At 54.3% G+C, this 15,102-nt stretch overlaps 2 protein-coding genes and 1 long non-coding RNA gene across 5 annotated transcripts; 2 read left to right on the forward strand and 1 right to left on the reverse strand.

Annotated features, from left to right (window-relative positions):
- The first annotated feature begins 1,820 nt into the window (after positions 1-1,820).
- On the forward strand, positions 1,821-5,662 carry TEKT2 (tektin 2). 3 transcript variants are annotated; one of them, XM_027059667.2, is made up of 10 exons: positions 1,821-1,893; positions 2,672-2,931; positions 3,014-3,139; positions 3,330-3,535; positions 4,063-4,206; positions 4,288-4,402; positions 4,558-4,665; positions 4,794-4,937; positions 5,101-5,180; positions 5,347-5,662. In XM_027059667.2, exons 2-10 carry the CDS (start codon positions 2,776-2,778, stop codon positions 5,558-5,560), a joined length of 1,293 nt encoding a protein of 430 aa, XP_026915468.1. In that variant the 5' UTR covers positions 1,821-1,893; positions 2,672-2,775; the 3' UTR covers positions 5,561-5,662. The 3 variants fall into 3 exon arrangements, with proteins under 3 accessions (XP_026915468.1, XP_026915469.1, XP_053067435.1); XM_027059668.2 differs by having other exon boundaries at positions 1,833-1,893; positions 2,677-2,931; XM_053211460.1 differs by having other exon boundaries at positions 1,864-1,893; positions 2,723-2,931.
- LOC113599426 (uncharacterized) lies at positions 5,532-6,342 on the reverse strand. Its single transcript, XR_003420283.2, has 2 exons — positions 5,878-6,342; positions 5,532-5,714 (listed from the first exon to the last, which is right to left on the reverse strand). It is a non-coding gene; the product is annotated as an uncharacterized LOC113599426 (long non-coding RNA).
- ADPRS (ADP-ribosylserine hydrolase) lies at positions 6,342-14,509 on the forward strand. Its single transcript, XM_027059670.2, has 6 exons — positions 6,342-6,602; positions 9,534-9,630; positions 9,917-10,124; positions 10,228-10,412; positions 11,406-11,506; positions 12,152-14,509. The coding sequence occupies exons 1-6, from the start codon at positions 6,377-6,379 to the stop codon at positions 12,442-12,444; spliced, it is 1,110 nt and encodes a 369-aa protein (XP_026915471.1). The 5' UTR covers positions 6,342-6,376; the 3' UTR covers positions 12,445-14,509.
- Positions 14,510-15,102: the final 593 nt, after the last annotated feature.

Here is a 15,102-nt window from a genome sequence, read left to right on the forward strand (position 1 = left end):
CTTCTGGGACTTCTCTCTTTCCCTCATCTGTCAAACCTGAGCTTGGTGCCCCAGCTCAGGTTTGATAATTGAGGGTGGCTCAGTCAGTTGAGCATCTGACTTTGGCTCAGGTTGTGACCTCGCAGTACCTGAGTTTGAGCGCAGGATCAGGCTTGCTACTGTCAGCATGGAGCCTGCTTCAGATCCTCTGTTCCCCCCCCCGCCCCCCCCCCCATCTCTGCACCTCCTCTGCTTACACACTCTCTCTCAAAATAAAAACATCAAACCTGAACTTGGCCTCTGGGGCAGATTGCCTGGGTTTGAATCCAGGCTTTACCACTATGTTATGTGACCCTGGGCACGTTCCTCACTTCTCTGTGCCTCAGTTTTCTCGCCTGTAAGACAAACATGGTAATAGCACCCACCTCCTAGGATCATTCAGCACAGTCCTCAGAAGAGGACCAGGCCAGCCTATGGGGGAGAGAGAGCATCCTTGCCTCCCTCTCGATTTCCAGAGCCACCACTAGAGGCAGTGTAGAGTTGTAACAGGGAGAAGGTGAACCTGAGTTTCCATCCCTGTCTTTTGCAGTGCCAGTCTCCAGTTGCCTCTGAAAACAGGGATAGTGCCTACCTCCCCTATTAGTTATCAACATTAAATGTCAACATTTCCCAAGGCCTAGAACAGTACTGGCATGGTTGAATTTTTTCCCTTCTCTTTTTAAAAAAATGGTTGGATTTTGGACGTACCTGTGTGGCTCAGTCGATGAAGCAATAGACTTTGGCTCAGGTCATGATCTTATGGTTGGTGAGTTCAAACCCTGCATGCCGGTCTCTGGTGTCAGCGTGGAGCCTGCTTCAGACCTTCTATCCTTGTCTCTCTGTCTCTCCCCCCGCCCCCACTCACACGCATGCTCCCTCTCTCTCTCAAAAATAAAAATAAACATTAAAAAAAAAAGGTTGGATTTTTGTAATGTATAGAATTTCGTTTTTGTTATTATTATTATTTTGAGAGATAGAGAGCGAGTGGGGGAGGAACAGAGAGAGAGAGGGAGAAAGAATCCCAAGCAGGCTCTGCACTGTCAGTGCAGAACCTGATGTAGGGCTTGAACCCAGAAACAAACCAGGAGATTTGGTTTGAGCTGAAATCAAGAGTTAGGCACTTAACCTACTGAGCCAACCAGGCACCCCTCTAGAATTATTGAATCACTATATTGTACACTTGAAATTAATAGAACACTGTACGTTAACTATACTGGAACTAAAAGACCTAAAACAAGAAAAAAATGGCTGGATTTTGAGCTTTGCTTCTAACACCCCAGTTACCTCCCCATGGATGCGGCCTCTCCAAATACAAGCATCATTCCATCTCTGCCATCAAGCAGATGGATGCACTTCTTGGGCAAGACAGGACCAAATGAATGTGGGTCAATAATGTTGAATATATATATATTTCTGGAAGGTACCTGACGGGGATTGAGCCTGAGCTGGAGATTACTTTTTTTTATGTACTGTGTGTTTGTGTATGTATGTATATGTATGTGTGTGTGTGTGTGTGTGTGTGTGTGTGTGTGTATACACACACACATACTGTAGACATATATAAAATAGGTATATACTTTTACCATGTCGATGCATAACTTTTATCAAAATATAAATGTTTAACGTGTAAATGGAGTAAACGGGATATCGTGATGCCCTCCTCTCGACCCCCCCACCCCCGACGCCCGCCGGCCGCCCCAGCCCTGCGGCCCCGCTGTCCTACTTCTCGAGCCTCCCGCCCCTCGGAGCCGCCCCGCGGCGGCCAACCTAACAGCCAGTGTAGGTAAGGCGAGCGCGGAGGGCGGGTGCCTAGCAACCGGGGGCGCCGAACAGAGGCGCTTGGGACGCGAGGCGGAAGTGCGAACAGGGCTGGAGGTGAGAGGACTAGTAGCGGGGCGGGTAGGGGGGGCTCTCACCCAAGCCTAGTTCCCTCCCTCTCCCCCGCCTCCTCCTTTCTCGATGCCTGCTCCTGGGTATTAATTCAAACCAAAGATGAACATACTGGGGGGGGGGGGGGGGGGGAGGGCTGGGCTGGGACCTAGACAGACCCCAGCTCCTCCCAATCCGAGCCCTCACACACCCTCCCTTCCTCCTCCCACAAAAGGCGGAGGTTGGAGGTGGGACGACCTCATGGGGAGGGAGCCACCCCCCCCCCCCCGGCCCGCCCCAACTCCCTAATGCCAACCTGTGTTCCCTGCAAAACTAAGTCGTCCTCTCCTTGGATGGAGAACAGGGTTTCTCTTAGAGCCTCAGGGTCCTGGCCCAAAGCTGGGGCGAAAAAACAAAAGAAAGTTCCACACGACTTGGTTGCTGGAAGTAGGGGTGGAATAGATTAAGGGCTATTTTTCCTGCTAACGGCCCTCCCTCCAACCAGCCCCACTAAGCATTTGGCAACACACAAACACACACACACACACACACACACACACACACACACGCACACCCTGAAGGATTCCATTGTCCCCTTTCACCATTTTCCAGGACCTGCAGGGTCCAGGAGTTTGTGCCTGTGTATGGATGGATGGGTGGGAGGAGACTTGGTGAATACCTCCCACAAAGCTAGTAGAGTCAAGGCTGTTCCCAAGCAGGGTTCCTGCAGGAAGGGGGCTGGCACAATAAGGACAGAAACATGTTCTTTGGGCTTTTGATCCAGAACAGGATCCCCTGAGTGGTCTCCTGCAGCCTCATTTTCCCTCTCCAGCAGAGGTGGGTGATTGGAACAGGCCTGGGGTGTTCTGACCCTTCGATCCCAGCACCATGGCCACGCTAAGCGTCAAGCCCAGTCAACGCTTCCAGTTGCCGGACTGGCACACCAACAGCCACCTGTTGTCCACCAATGCTGAGCGGCAGCGAGATGCTTCGCACCAGATCCGCCAAGAGGCCCGGGTCCTCCGCAATGAGACCAACAACCAGGTTGGAGGCCAGAGCCTCGTTGGATGGGCAATGGGGAGAGCCCCAATCCCACACCCTCTTTATCTGTCTTTGTCTCTTCCAGACCATTTGGGATGAACATGACAATAGGACTCGACTGGCAGAGAGGATTGATACGGTCAACCGTTGGAAGGAGACGCTGGACAAGTGTCTGACAGATTTAGATGCTGAGATTGACGCCCTAACACAGGCAGGGAGCCAGGGACCCTGCTGCAAACACCTCCCCACCCTCCTCACTTTGGGATCCATGCACCCAAAGTTATGGGAGTATTGGGCAGCATGTCCATCTGAGTCACCCACTGGCCCCTCTGCTGAAGTGGGGATGAGTGCTGCTTCCCAGTGGATGGCCCCACTAGCGTCCTGTGCCCTCTCCCTTCTAGATGAAAGAATCAACAGAGCAAAACCTGCAGGCCAAGAACCTGCCTCTGGATGTGGCAATTGAGTGCCTGACCCTGCGGGACAGTCGGCGTGACATTGATGTGGTGAAGGATCCTGTGGAGGAAGAGCTGCACAAAGAGGTGGAGGTCATTGATGCCACCAAGAAGGCCTTGCAACAAAAGATTAGCCAGGCCTTCCAGAAGCTCTGGTAAGGGAGCTGTATCATTCCCATGTTCCCCTGCACTTGAAGGCTGTGTGTCTTACGTGTGAAACATGTATTGTGGGTAGTGAGCAACTGGCTCTCAGGCTGCCTCCTGCCCCTGCTGTGCCCCCAGCAGAAACCACTTGCTGATTTTAGCACTCCTTCCACCACCTGAGACACGGTCTCAGAATGCTTCCCGTGACCTGGCTTTAGGCAGCCATTGCCAACTAATTGGGAGCATGAGAGATGAAGCCTATTTTCCACCACCCCCAAGTACCTTCTTGTGAGCCTCAGTGGGTGTGTGAGCCTCAGTGGGTGTAGCTACATACATGTGTCCCCGTGAGTGTGTGCAAGCATGTGGGTGTCACCATTTTGTCCGTAGAGAGCCCCTCCAGCTGTGCTGGTCTATGTCTCTGCTGCAGCAGCTCCACTGTCAGCCCAGCTGGCCCAGCCCTCATGTCCCTTCAGTACAATGGGGCCTATGTTCTGGGACCTTGGGGGATGGTTCCTGATCGAATCTGGCCCTTCCCCAGCCTCCTGCAGGAAGTCCGACAGCAGCTCAACTCTGACCATCGGGACAAAATGGAGACATTGGACATTGACAGAGGCTGCCTCTCTCTCAACCTCAAGTCCCCAAACATCTCTCTGAAGGTTAATCCCACGCGTGTTCCCAATGGGTAAGAAGTGTTTCACCCAGTTTCTCCTCCCCACCTCACAGGCCATACTCTTATGACCCCAGTGTCTCCTGCCACCCACAGCTCCTCCAGCCTGCAGCAGTGGGATGACTTCAGCCAGTTCAACAAGGACCGGGCAGAGGCTGAGATGAAAGGAGCAGTAGAGCTGAGGGAGGCCATCGCCCTAACTATTGCCAAGGTGCCTGGCCACTCCCCACACCCTGTTCTCCCACAGCTAGTCGGTGGGCCAATTGTTCCTGTTGGCCATGTGGCATGCCATCACCTCACCTGAGCAACTTCCTCAATGGCCATGAGCTTACACCCTCCCCTTGCCCTGCCTCCCCTGTCCTTCAGACCAACAATGAACTTGAAGCCCAGAGGGTTGCAACAGAATTTGCCTTCAGGAAGCGGCTGCGGGAGATGGAGAAAGTATACAGTGAGCTCAGGTGGCAGGAGAAGAATGTGAGCCTTCTCTGTTGAGTCCCTGGGGCCCGGATGTCCTGCTGTGGGATGAGAGCCCACTGGAAGCCCTGGACAGGGTGCACCATGGTGGGTTCAGCTGGTGGAGACCGGTCACTCTGTCCCTGCAGACCTTGGAGGAGATCGCCGAGCTGCAGGAGGACATCCGGCACCTAGAGGAGGATCTGCGCAGAAAGCTACAGAACCTGAAGCTCTGCCATACCCGACTGGAGTCCAGAACTTACCGTCCCAATGTGGAACTCTGCCGGGACCAGGTGCAAGGGCTCCCCAGTGGGGCACGGGGTCCCTGCTAAGGCTTCCTCAGGATCACCCCCCAGCACATGTTTCTGGCGGAGCAGGGGTGCTGGTGGAGGGCAGTACCCAAACTCAAGGAGAGTACACTGATCTGGGCCTCGCAACCCACTCCCCTGCCTCTAGGCACAGCATGGCCTCACTGACGAGGTTCACCAATTAGAGGCAACCATTGCTGCCCTGAAGCAGAAGCTGGCACAAGCACAGTAAGTTTGGGGAGTGGGCAGCAGGGGGAGGGAGACACCGCCCACCCACGGGGCCTTTTGCTGCCTTCTGGCTTCCTCGATGTCTTCCTGACTGAAGGCCAGAGAGCTCTGCCCCGGCCTCCCAGGATCATGCAGGAGTGAGGGGTTGTTTGTGCCTCCTCCCTAGGGATGCTCTGGATGCTCTCTACAAGCACCTGGCCCGGCTGCAGGCTGACATCGCCTGCAAGGCCAACTCTATGCTGTTGGACACCAAGTGCATGGACACCCGTCGGAAGCTGACTGTGCCTGCTGAGAAGTTTGTGCCGGAGGCGGACACCTTCAGCCGTACCACAAACCGCACCCTGAGTCCACTCAAAAGCTGCCAGCTGGAGCTGGTGTAGTGTTAGGTGGCTGAGGGATGAGGGGAGGGTCAGATGGGAGATGGAAGGGGGGGGGGGGGCGTGGAGAGAATGAATCTAATAAACGTGGTGGTTCTCAGTCCAGATGGTTTTCTGGTGCTGCAGCCAGCAGGGAGTGAGAGGCTTCCTGGCCCTCCTGTGTGTGGAAGAGCAAAGCTGAGGAACATCATCCCGTCCCCCCCACCCCCCGCCCCCCCAGCTCCTTGTTCTCAATCTGATTCCTTCCCTCCTCCCTCCTCAGGGAAGTCCTCTCTGGACTAGGCCAGCATCCCCTGGGCTCTAGCAGCGTGACCGCTCACCAGCTTTGCTCCAGCTGGACCCTTGCCTGCCCTCCTGATGCCCAGGAGAGGCCCGGGGTGGGGTGGGGGTGAGGTGGAGGGGCAGGCCTGATGGAGCCAAGAGCTGGGACAGCCCTGGGGAGGGCTGGGATTGCTGGGGCCCAGAGCGAGGCTTCCTAAAAGCAGGCTACGGGAGCGGGGTGGGGAGGTGAGGGGTGGAGACAGTGGCCTCAAGGGCTGCTGTGGTCCGCTGGTCTGGCTCAGGGCCCTCCCCTCAGGGACCCTTTAGTGGCCGTCCCGCCCGTCTGTGACGTTTACGGGATTATGGAGCTAAAAGCGGAGGCCAGGCCCAAACCAGTGATGCCGGACGCCGGAGCTGCGTCTCCGGGCCGCTGGGCGGCGCTGTGGGCGCGGAGAGACGCCGAGGCTCCGGGCCGCTGGGCGGCACTGTGGGGCTGGCGGGAAGCTTTGCTCTGGGGCGCGCGCCGGCCGTACCGGAAGTGGCGACTGCTCCGCGCGGATGGCGGTGGCGGCGGCGGCGGCGGCGGCGATGGCGGCGGCGGGCTGCGCGGGCGCTGGGGCGGCCCGCTCCCTCTCTCGCTTCCGAGGCTGCCTAGCCGGCGCGCTGCTCGGGGACTGCGTGGGCTCCTTCTACGAGGCGCACGATACCGTCACCCTGACGTCAGTCCTGCGTCACGTCCAGAGCCTGGAGCCGGACCCGGGCTCGCCGGGGAGCGCGCGGACAGGTGGGCGGGGCCGGGTGCACGTGAGGACGCGGAGGCCGGGGGTCCGCGGGGGCCTCGGGGCGGGAGGGACTGGCATCGGAGATAAGGCCGCCCGGGGCTGCGGGGGCCGGGTCTGGATGAGCCGCAGGCAGCTCGGACTCAGCGCGTCGGAATTCGAGCCCCGGCTTCGCACGTCTCGCCCCAGCTCGCGGCCTGGCAACACCATCCAGTCAGCCGCGCAATCCTGAAACCCCGGTGTCATTTTTCTGCATTGCGCCTGCTCCAGTGTATACGCCACTGCCGTTTTTGCTCCTTCTACCCAGTTCTCCCGAATCACATTCTCCACACATCAGGGAGAACCCTTCTCGGAAAGGGTTCCCTTTCCCTTACCCTCAGAATAGAAACAAACTTTAACGTGACCTACCTGGCCGGCCCTCCCCCGACTCTCCAGTTTCACTTTCTACCACCCTTGGCCTTCTGCACTCGTCTCCTCTCACCCCAGCTCGCTCTAGCCCAGGCTTTTGCAGTGCTGTATGTATAAAGCCTGTCTCCCCTCCACTGCTCTCCTTGTGCAGCCAGGTCCTCCCTCATCCAGATTTCTGACCAGCATCATGTCTGAGGTCAAGCGGAGGATGATTCTTGGAGAGCATGTAGAACAGTAAGAAAAAGGGGCCATACTCAGAACGCTAAAGGAGCAAAAGGAGCTAGAGAACGAAATGGTTTGATAGGAAATGAGGCAGGGGGGCATGGGTATCGACACTACCCAAGAGAATTTCAAAATGAGGACACTAGTCAGTGGTGTCATGCTACAGAGAAGTTCAAGTCTGGTTGCGAAAAGCATTTTCAGTCGATGGGGAGCCTGGGTGGATCAGTCAGTTAAGCATCTGATTTCGGGGTTTGTGGATTTGAGGCCCGCATGGGGCTCTGTGCAGACAGCTCAGATCCTGGAGCCTGCTTTGAATTCTGTCTCCCTCTTTCTCTGCCCCACCCCTGCTTGTTCTCTTTCCCTCTCTCACTGAAAAATAAAAAATAAACGTTAAAAAAAAAAAGCATTTTCAGTAGAATGTTGAAACCTGGAAGTTAGATTTCAATGGATTTAGGAGGAAGTAGAAAGAGGAAAAAGGGTATGGTTTAGTATGATGGGAAAGAGAGCCAGGAGCCATGGTTGAGGCAAAGATAAGATGGAGAGATGGTTTCTAATTTCATCTTTGGTTTGATGTTAAGATGAAGGGACAACATTTTAGGTTAGCAGGTGTTTTAGGACCTTTTGGATACAAGTAGCAGAAAACTCAGGACGACCTAAGCAGAAAGAGAATTCATCGGGTGACATAACTGAGAAGTCCAGAGGTAGGTCTGGTTTCGTGCGGCGCTGAAATCCAGGGGCTCAAGTCACATCAAGACCCGCTCCTCTCCTTATTCAGATCCACATTCTTCCGGGTTGGCTTCACTCGCTCTGGCAGACCCTCCCCGTGGGGTGACCTCAGCAGTTCCAGCAGAGGAAGTCTGTCTGCAGCAGCCCCAGCAGAAATCCCAGATTGCGTCTCCTCGGCCTGGCTTGGCCATCTATCCATCCCTGAACAAAGGAGTAGTAGGGTGTGCTATTTGAGGAGGCTGTTGGTGATGTGAACCTTATGCCCTAACCACATGGGCTGAAGATGGTAGAGAAGTGGCTCCCTGGGGACAGGCTGGGCGCAGGAACCACACAAAGGGAGAATGGGTGTTGCTCTACCACACAGGGAGGGGTTGAGGGGACAGGAGAGAAGAGGAAGAACACGTCCCCTGAGGGGCTGGGCTGGATGGACTAGAAGAGGGACTCACTTGGTCAAGGGGTAACAAAAGAGTGTGGCTGTGGCTAAGAGGGCTGTTGACTCCTCTTCCTTGTGAAGCCAGGATGGGAGCCTCCTTAAGAGTGAAAGGGAGGAAGGGGTGGGGGGGCTTGCAATACACAGAGTGGAGTGGGGCTGGGCGCTCACAGGGAGAATGCTTCCTTCTCTGTAGCCCTCTCCTCCTGTAGTAAAACCAAGTCCCAGTCTTGCTGGCTCACAGCCCACTTGAGACATCATATAACCAGTGTTGCTGAGTCAGAAGTGCCAGAGCCGTACTCCCGGGCACCAAGAAGGAGAAGTGGGGCAGGTGGAGGGAGGGTCAACCCAGGCTCCAAGTTTCGGGGAGCAGTGGGATGTAAGAGAGACGAGGGAAGGGGCCTACAACGAAGGGCTTCAGATGCCAGGGCAGTGAATTTGGCCTGATCCTGAAAGCAACAGACAGCCGTTAGGAGCAGGAGAGTGAGTTGAGGAAAGTGATAGTCTGCTTTTAGGAAGAATTTTCTGCTGCACATATAGGCTGGGTTGGAGGGTGGGGGTGGTGGTGCAGGAGAGCTACAGTCAGGGCAGGCAGAAGGGAACAGATTTTCCTTCGGAAGTCAGCAGGTCATAACTGACTCAGAATAAAGAATTGCTAAAAATCCCAAGGCCTGCAGCCCAGGAAACTGGCTGGGAGTGAGAGACTGACTTAAGGCATTCTAGAACTGGCAAATAAAAGTGGGAGGCCAGGGGCGCCTGGCTCAATCAGTAGAGCATGTGACTCTTGATCTTAGGGTCATGAGTTTCAGCCCCACATTGGATGTAGAGGTTACTTTAAAAAAACAATGGCGCCTGGGTGGCTCAGTTAAGTGTCAGACTTCAGCTCACGTCATGATCTCACAGTTCATGGGTTCGAGCCCCACATCGGGCTCTGTGCTGACAGCTCAGAGCCTGGAGCCTGTTTCAGATTCTGTGTCTCCCTCTCTCTCTGCCTCTACCATGCTCACGCTCTGTCTCTCTCTGTCTCAAAAATAAACAAACATTAAAAAAAAATTTTTTTTTTAAATAAAGGAGGGGGGCAGGAGGCCAAAGCCACCACCTTCAAGCCCTGCAGTGTGATCTCACCCCCACTCCCACCCTGTCCCTGCAGAAGCATTGTACTACACAGACGACACAGCCATGGCCAGGGCCCTGGTGCAGTCCCTGCTGGCCAAGGAGGCCTTCGACGAGGTGGACATGGCTCACAGGTGAGGGGGACGGGCCTGGGGTGAGGCAAAGCAGGTGGGCAGAATAACTGCGCTTCTTGGCCAATAACTGCGCTTCTTGGCCAGAGTGATGATGTCGGTGCATGCTGGGACCCCCACCCTCAGCGGGACACAGTAATGCTGTGGCTTCCCAAGCCAGAGGTGACAGCCCTGCTGGGACAGGCTCCTTTGGTCCCTAAGCCATCTTCTTTTCCCAGCAGCCAGCGTTCTCTCCCAGCCCTGACAGGCATCTTTTCAACCCTAATCCTGTCTCCGTTCTCTCCCCTAGATTTGCTCAGGAGTACAAGAAAGACCCTGATCGGGGTTACGGTGCTGGAGTAGTCACTGTCTTCAAGAAGCTCCTGAGCCCCAAGTGCCGTGATGTCTTTGAGCCTGCCCGGGCCCAGTTTAATGGGAAAGGCTCCTATGGCAATGGGGGTGCCATGCGGGTGGCCGGCATCTCGCTGGCCTATAGCAGTGTCCAGGACGTGCAGAAGGTAATCCAGGTGGGCTGGTTGCTGGGCTTTCCCCTCCCTCCCTCTTCTCTGCAGGTTGGGTTCTGTGACAGCAAGTCTTCTGCCTCTGCTGCCTCTGCCCTAGTTTGCCCGGCTCTCAGCCCAGCTGACACACGCCTCCTCCCTGGGTTACAATGGCGCCATCCTGCAGGCCCTGGCCGTGCACCTGGCTTTGCAGGGGGAGTCATCCAGTGAGCATTTCCTCCAACAACTCCTGGGCCACATGGAAGAGCTGGAGAGTGACGCCCAGTCTGTCTCGGATGCCAGGGAGTGAGTATGTGGGATGGAGACAGGCTGGAAGGATGCTTATGGGTATGCATGCATTGCGGGGTCCTCTGGCCTGGCCACAATTTTAAGTTAATTTATTTATTTTGAGAGAGAGTGCACTCGTGTGTGTGAGCAGAAGAGAAAGGGAGAGAGAGAGAATCCCAAGAAGGTTCTGAGCTGTCAGTGCAGAGCCCAACACAGGGCTTGATCTCATGAATCATGAGATCATGACCTGAGCCAAAATTAAGAGTTAGGTGCTGGGGCGCCTGGGTGTCTCAGTCTATTAAGCATCCAACTCTTAATTTTGGCTCAGGTCCTGACCTCACGGTTTTTGAGATTGAGCCCCACGTTGGGCTCTGTGCTGATATCGTGGGGCCTGCTTGGGATTCTCTCTCTCCCTCTGTCTCTGCCCCTCCCTGCTCATGCTCTCTTGCTCTCTCTCTCTCTCTCTAAAAATAAATAAACATTGAGAGAAAAAAAAAACCTCACATATTTAAAAAAAAAAGGGGGGGGGCGCTGGGTGGTTCAGTTAAGCATCCCACTTCAGCTCAGGTCATAACCTTAAGGTTCATGAGTTTGAGCTCCACATTGAGCTCACTGCTGTCAGTGCAGAGCCCACTTTGATCCTCTCTCTCTCTCTCTCTCTCTCTCTCTCTGCCCTTCCTCCACCTTCTCTCTCTCAGTCTTTCTAAATAAACATAAAAAAAAAAAAAAAAGGATGCTTAACCCAGGTGCCCCTGAAACCTCCCTTCTTGAATTGCAGACTCTTAGGAGGGATGGGAAGAGCCCATTTGCCTTGACTCTGCTTTGAGGCCCTTAGGGTACCGGGGAATTAAAAAAGCAACTCACTTCTAGCCCTCTCCCACTTCTTGTCAGGACGTCTGTGTTGGGTGTCAGCCTGATCACTCCCGCCTCGCCCTCCCACACCCCTTCCCCTGCCTTCCATCTCTACCGTGCTGGCTCCGGCCTCCCTGAAATCTCACCCCTGACCCACAGGCTGGGCATGGAGGAGCGTCCCTACTCCAGCCGACTGAAGAAGATTGGAGCCCTTCTAGAGCAGGACTCAGTGACCAGAGAGGAGGTGGTGTCTGAGCTAGGTGGGTAGACCGCCCCCCCCCCCCCCCCCCCCACACACACAGCCGTCACCCTCTGGGCTAGGCCTGGGCATGGGGACAGGACGGGAACCTGGAGGCATGCCTGCTTTTGTGTTTTTGCCTGGGGCTGCTGTGACAGCAGAGCCAGCTCTGTGCAGTCCCTGTGCAGGGTTGTAAGCACAGCACCTTCTTGCTCTATGGCTCCTCTAGGGCTGCAGCACCTTCAGCCTTACAGATAAATGTCCCCAAAATGGCAGGTGGCTGCTGGTCTGGACAGTTGGTGTTGATAACTGATGCTTATTTACACGGCACTTGTCCTGTGTTCTGGGCACCTTGCAGAAGACTTTACCTGTGGCCCATTTCACCCCCACACTAGCCCTGTGAAAGTCTCTGACTTCATTCCCTCTCTGCCCGAGATGTCGAATCCCAAAAACAGGAATCTTAGCCATTAAGGAACTTTTCTGATCCCATGGCTAATAGGAGAGAGAGCCAGGATTTGAACCTGGGTAGTCTAATTCTAGAACCCATGGTCTGAATTATGGCCCAGCTTGAAGCTGAGAGTATTGGCTTGGGGTGAGTGGCCAGAAGAAGCCTGGGGACATAGAGAGTGGGTGAGTGCTGTGTCCCCATACGTTGGCTTCCCTACAGGGAATGGCATTGCTGCCTTTGAATCTGTGCCCACCGCCATCTACTGCTTCCTGCGCTGCATGGAGCCTGACCCTGAGATTCCCTCTGCCTTCAACAGTCTCCAAAGGACTCTTATCTACTCCATCTCACTGGGGGGGGACACAGACACCATTGCCACCATGGCCGGGGCCATTGCCGGTGCCTACTATGGGATGGAACAGGTGCCAGAGAGCTGGCAGCAAAGCTGTGAGGGCTACGAGGAGACGGACGTCCTGGCCCAGAGCCTGCACCGGCTCTTCCAGAAGAGTCTGTGAGGGCCACAGCTGCTGGGCTCCACTGTGTCCAGCAGGACCAACTACAGCTCAGATTGGAAACCCAGAGGCTTACTGCAGCATAGGTCGCTGCCTCCGTCATCCTGCAGTGTGGGTGGAGCATACCTCTGGGGCGGGGTCTCTGGGGGAGGTCATTGGACAGTGAGTGTGGAGGGCTGGTGCCTCCATGATGCTCGGTTTCCAGCTCACTGCAGAGCGTTGGGCAAGCCCGGCTCCTCAGGCACACGGGAGGGATCTGGACAGCTTTGATCTTGGAAGGGCATTTGTGGCATTTTCCTTTATTATCTAACACGTGGGGTTGGGTGGGGGGCAGAAGTGATCAGCAATAGCATCATTTCCCCTTGTTGGGATTTAGCCAGTTTGCCAGAGAGCATGTCTTTGGACAGAGCCCCTGGGCAGTAAGTTTACATGGATCAGGGAAACCAGCACTTGCATCTAGCTGATCTAGATACATACCTGGCCCTTGACTGTCATGGAGCTTATTAACAGCTTCCAGCAGAACTCCCAGCAATAAAATTGTTGGTAAATCCTACCACTGGTTCCTAAATCTCTCCTGTGCCCTGGATTCTGTCCACTTCACCCCACCCTTGACCTTCTCAAGCCTGGTGCCTCTTTATCGGCTCTGCCAGGAGCTAGGAACACAAGGCTGCCGAGATGTCAGGCAGATTCCTCCAGTTCTTCCAATTGTCTGCACAGCTGGTTCATCCAGGAAGGGCAAAGTGAGCATGATTTTGTCCTTTGGTCACTCAAAGTGGCCCAGGCAGTGGGCGAGACAAGCCAGATGTCCCTGGTTTCAAAGCCTGACTTCTTCATAGGTTGCTTCCCAAGTAGGACCCAAGAACAGGACCCCTGTAGGAGGATGCAGAGGGCAGTTTCTCTCACCGGATTGCCAACCATGGGGTGAGGAGGGTACATCGTGCCTGTGCCCTGCGTGGACTGAAGGCTGTGTGCCTCATTCTGTTATCTTGGGCCCCCGTCAAAGGCCTTGGCTTGAAAGATGGTTCTGTATACCATTTTGAGGAAAGGAAAATTTTAAAAGGGAGAAGACCTCTCCCCTCAAACTTCTGGGATATTTTCAGATTATCCTAGCCTCAGGGGAGAGAGAAGCATGCCCAGCTTTGCAGCTGACCTGAGGTTTGAGGACTGATGGGCAGGTCTGCTTTCAGCCAAGATTGTGTCCTGCCAGGCAGGGGCAAACCACAGGACTTCCCAGGACTTGGATTGTTCCAGGTTTGCCGCCCCATCCCTAGAGCCAGGGACCGAGGCCTAGTGCTCAGCATGGGAAGCTGCGGGCAGGTGCTTTCAGTCCAGGACAGCACCTCCAGTCGTGCCTTCAGCAGCGGGCCTGGCACTGGCCCCACCCTCAGGATCAAAGGTTCATAGTTCTATTCATAATTTGTATCAAATGTTGAAACTTGGTCCTTGGGATTCTGAGCCAGCTCTCATGCTCCCCCACCCCTAAGAGCTTGCAGGAATGTTCCAGGGAAGCTCAAACCATCTACCCCAGCTCCAACCCCAATCACTGCCTTGCTTTGGTTGCTTAAAATGCCTGTTGGCATTTACTTGGTGCAGAGCCTTAGGCAGCTTAGGAGCATCCAGCATTTGCGATGTGGTGACAGAACCCATGGCTGGGGGCCTGGGGAGCAATGCGTGCTCCTTGAGAGAAGGCATAGAACGAGAGCCCCAGAGAGTTCCCTGGATGCCTTATGAAATCCAGAGGCTTGAGATGCCTCCACATCAATGCCAGTTCCTGCACAGCACTGTTTTATACAACAGGTTTTATTGAGGTGTGTCAATACAGTCAATACTGCTGTTTTTCTTTTCAAAAAGAAGTCCTATGGTTTGTTTGGGTTTTTTTTTTGTTTTTTTTTTGTTTTTTTTTTTTTGATTCCCAAGTGCGTTTTTCCCAAATCTGTGACACAGGGCACATAATAAGTATGTAGAGAACTAAGCTTCATATACCAAGTTAGAAATGAAATCACTAATGAAAACATTTAAACCTTAATCTTAAAAAAAAAAAAACCAAAAAAAAAAAAAAAAACACAAACCCTAGAAATCAGAATATAAAAATGCACCAAGGTACTGTAGTTTTCATAGTTAAAACTTGGCATTGTTTATCAAAGCTGGTCAGTTAAGTGGACACCTGGAATTAAAATCCCATAGACATTTCAGAAACATCAGCCACCCCTCCCCAAAGGCTTCAGGAATGACATTTAGCAGAAGCTCAGCTCTATGAAATAGCTTTTTCTGGCTCCCCCAGTGCCCTCCTTAGGCCCTGAGCAATGCCCCCCACCCCACCCCCGAGAGCTGATGAATTTCTGCCTATCAGAACCCCTCCCTGACTGGTCAGATGGTGGTGGCTTCGGCTCAGGAAGGAGGCTGAGCAAGGGACCCCACCAAGCTTGTTTTGAGACTCCTTCCTTCTCTTGGGTATCGGGGATCAAGAAATCCACCACAAACCCCAGCCAAAACCTATTAAAGTCTCACTTGGCAGCTTTGGGTTTCCCTTCTTTTGAAAGACAAAGCAAGCAGTCAAATGGCCTACTTTGTTGGGAGAAGTGGGTCGGGGAGGGAGGCCTGGCGAGGGGCCCAGGGCACCGCAGCTCAGTGAGCCAGAAGTCAGCCACCACCCTCCCATTT

This window comes from Acinonyx jubatus, chromosome C1, assembly GCF_027475565.1.
Source record: "Acinonyx jubatus isolate Ajub_Pintada_27869175 chromosome C1, VMU_Ajub_asm_v1.0, whole genome shotgun sequence".
Classification (NCBI taxonomy): domain Eukaryota; kingdom Metazoa; phylum Chordata; class Mammalia; order Carnivora; family Felidae; genus Acinonyx; species Acinonyx jubatus.

Bases quoted from the DNA above. Each gene is read 5' to 3' on its own strand.
- ADPRS (XM_027059670.2), top strand. From the start codon at position 6,377: ATGGCGGTGGCGGCGGCGGCGGCGGCGGCGATGGCGGCGGCGGGCTGC. The intron at 10,125-10,227 runs GTAATCCAGGTG...CCTCTGCCCTAG, and splicing joins GTGTCCAGGACGTGCAGAAG to TTTGCCCGGCTCTCAGCCCA. The intron at 10,413-11,405 runs GTGAGTATGTGG...CCTGACCCACAG, and splicing joins TCTGTCTCGGATGCCAGGGA to GCTGGGCATGGAGGAGCGTC.
- TEKT2 (XM_027059667.2), top strand. From the start codon at position 2,776: ATGGCCACGCTAAGCGTCAAGCCCAGTCAACGCTTCCAGTTGCCGGAC. The intron at 3,536-4,062 runs GTAAGGGAGCTG...GCCCTTCCCCAG, and splicing joins CAGGCCTTCCAGAAGCTCTG to CCTCCTGCAGGAAGTCCGAC. The intron at 4,403-4,557 runs GTGCCTGGCCAC...CCTGTCCTTCAG, and splicing joins TCGCCCTAACTATTGCCAAG to ACCAACAATGAACTTGAAGC.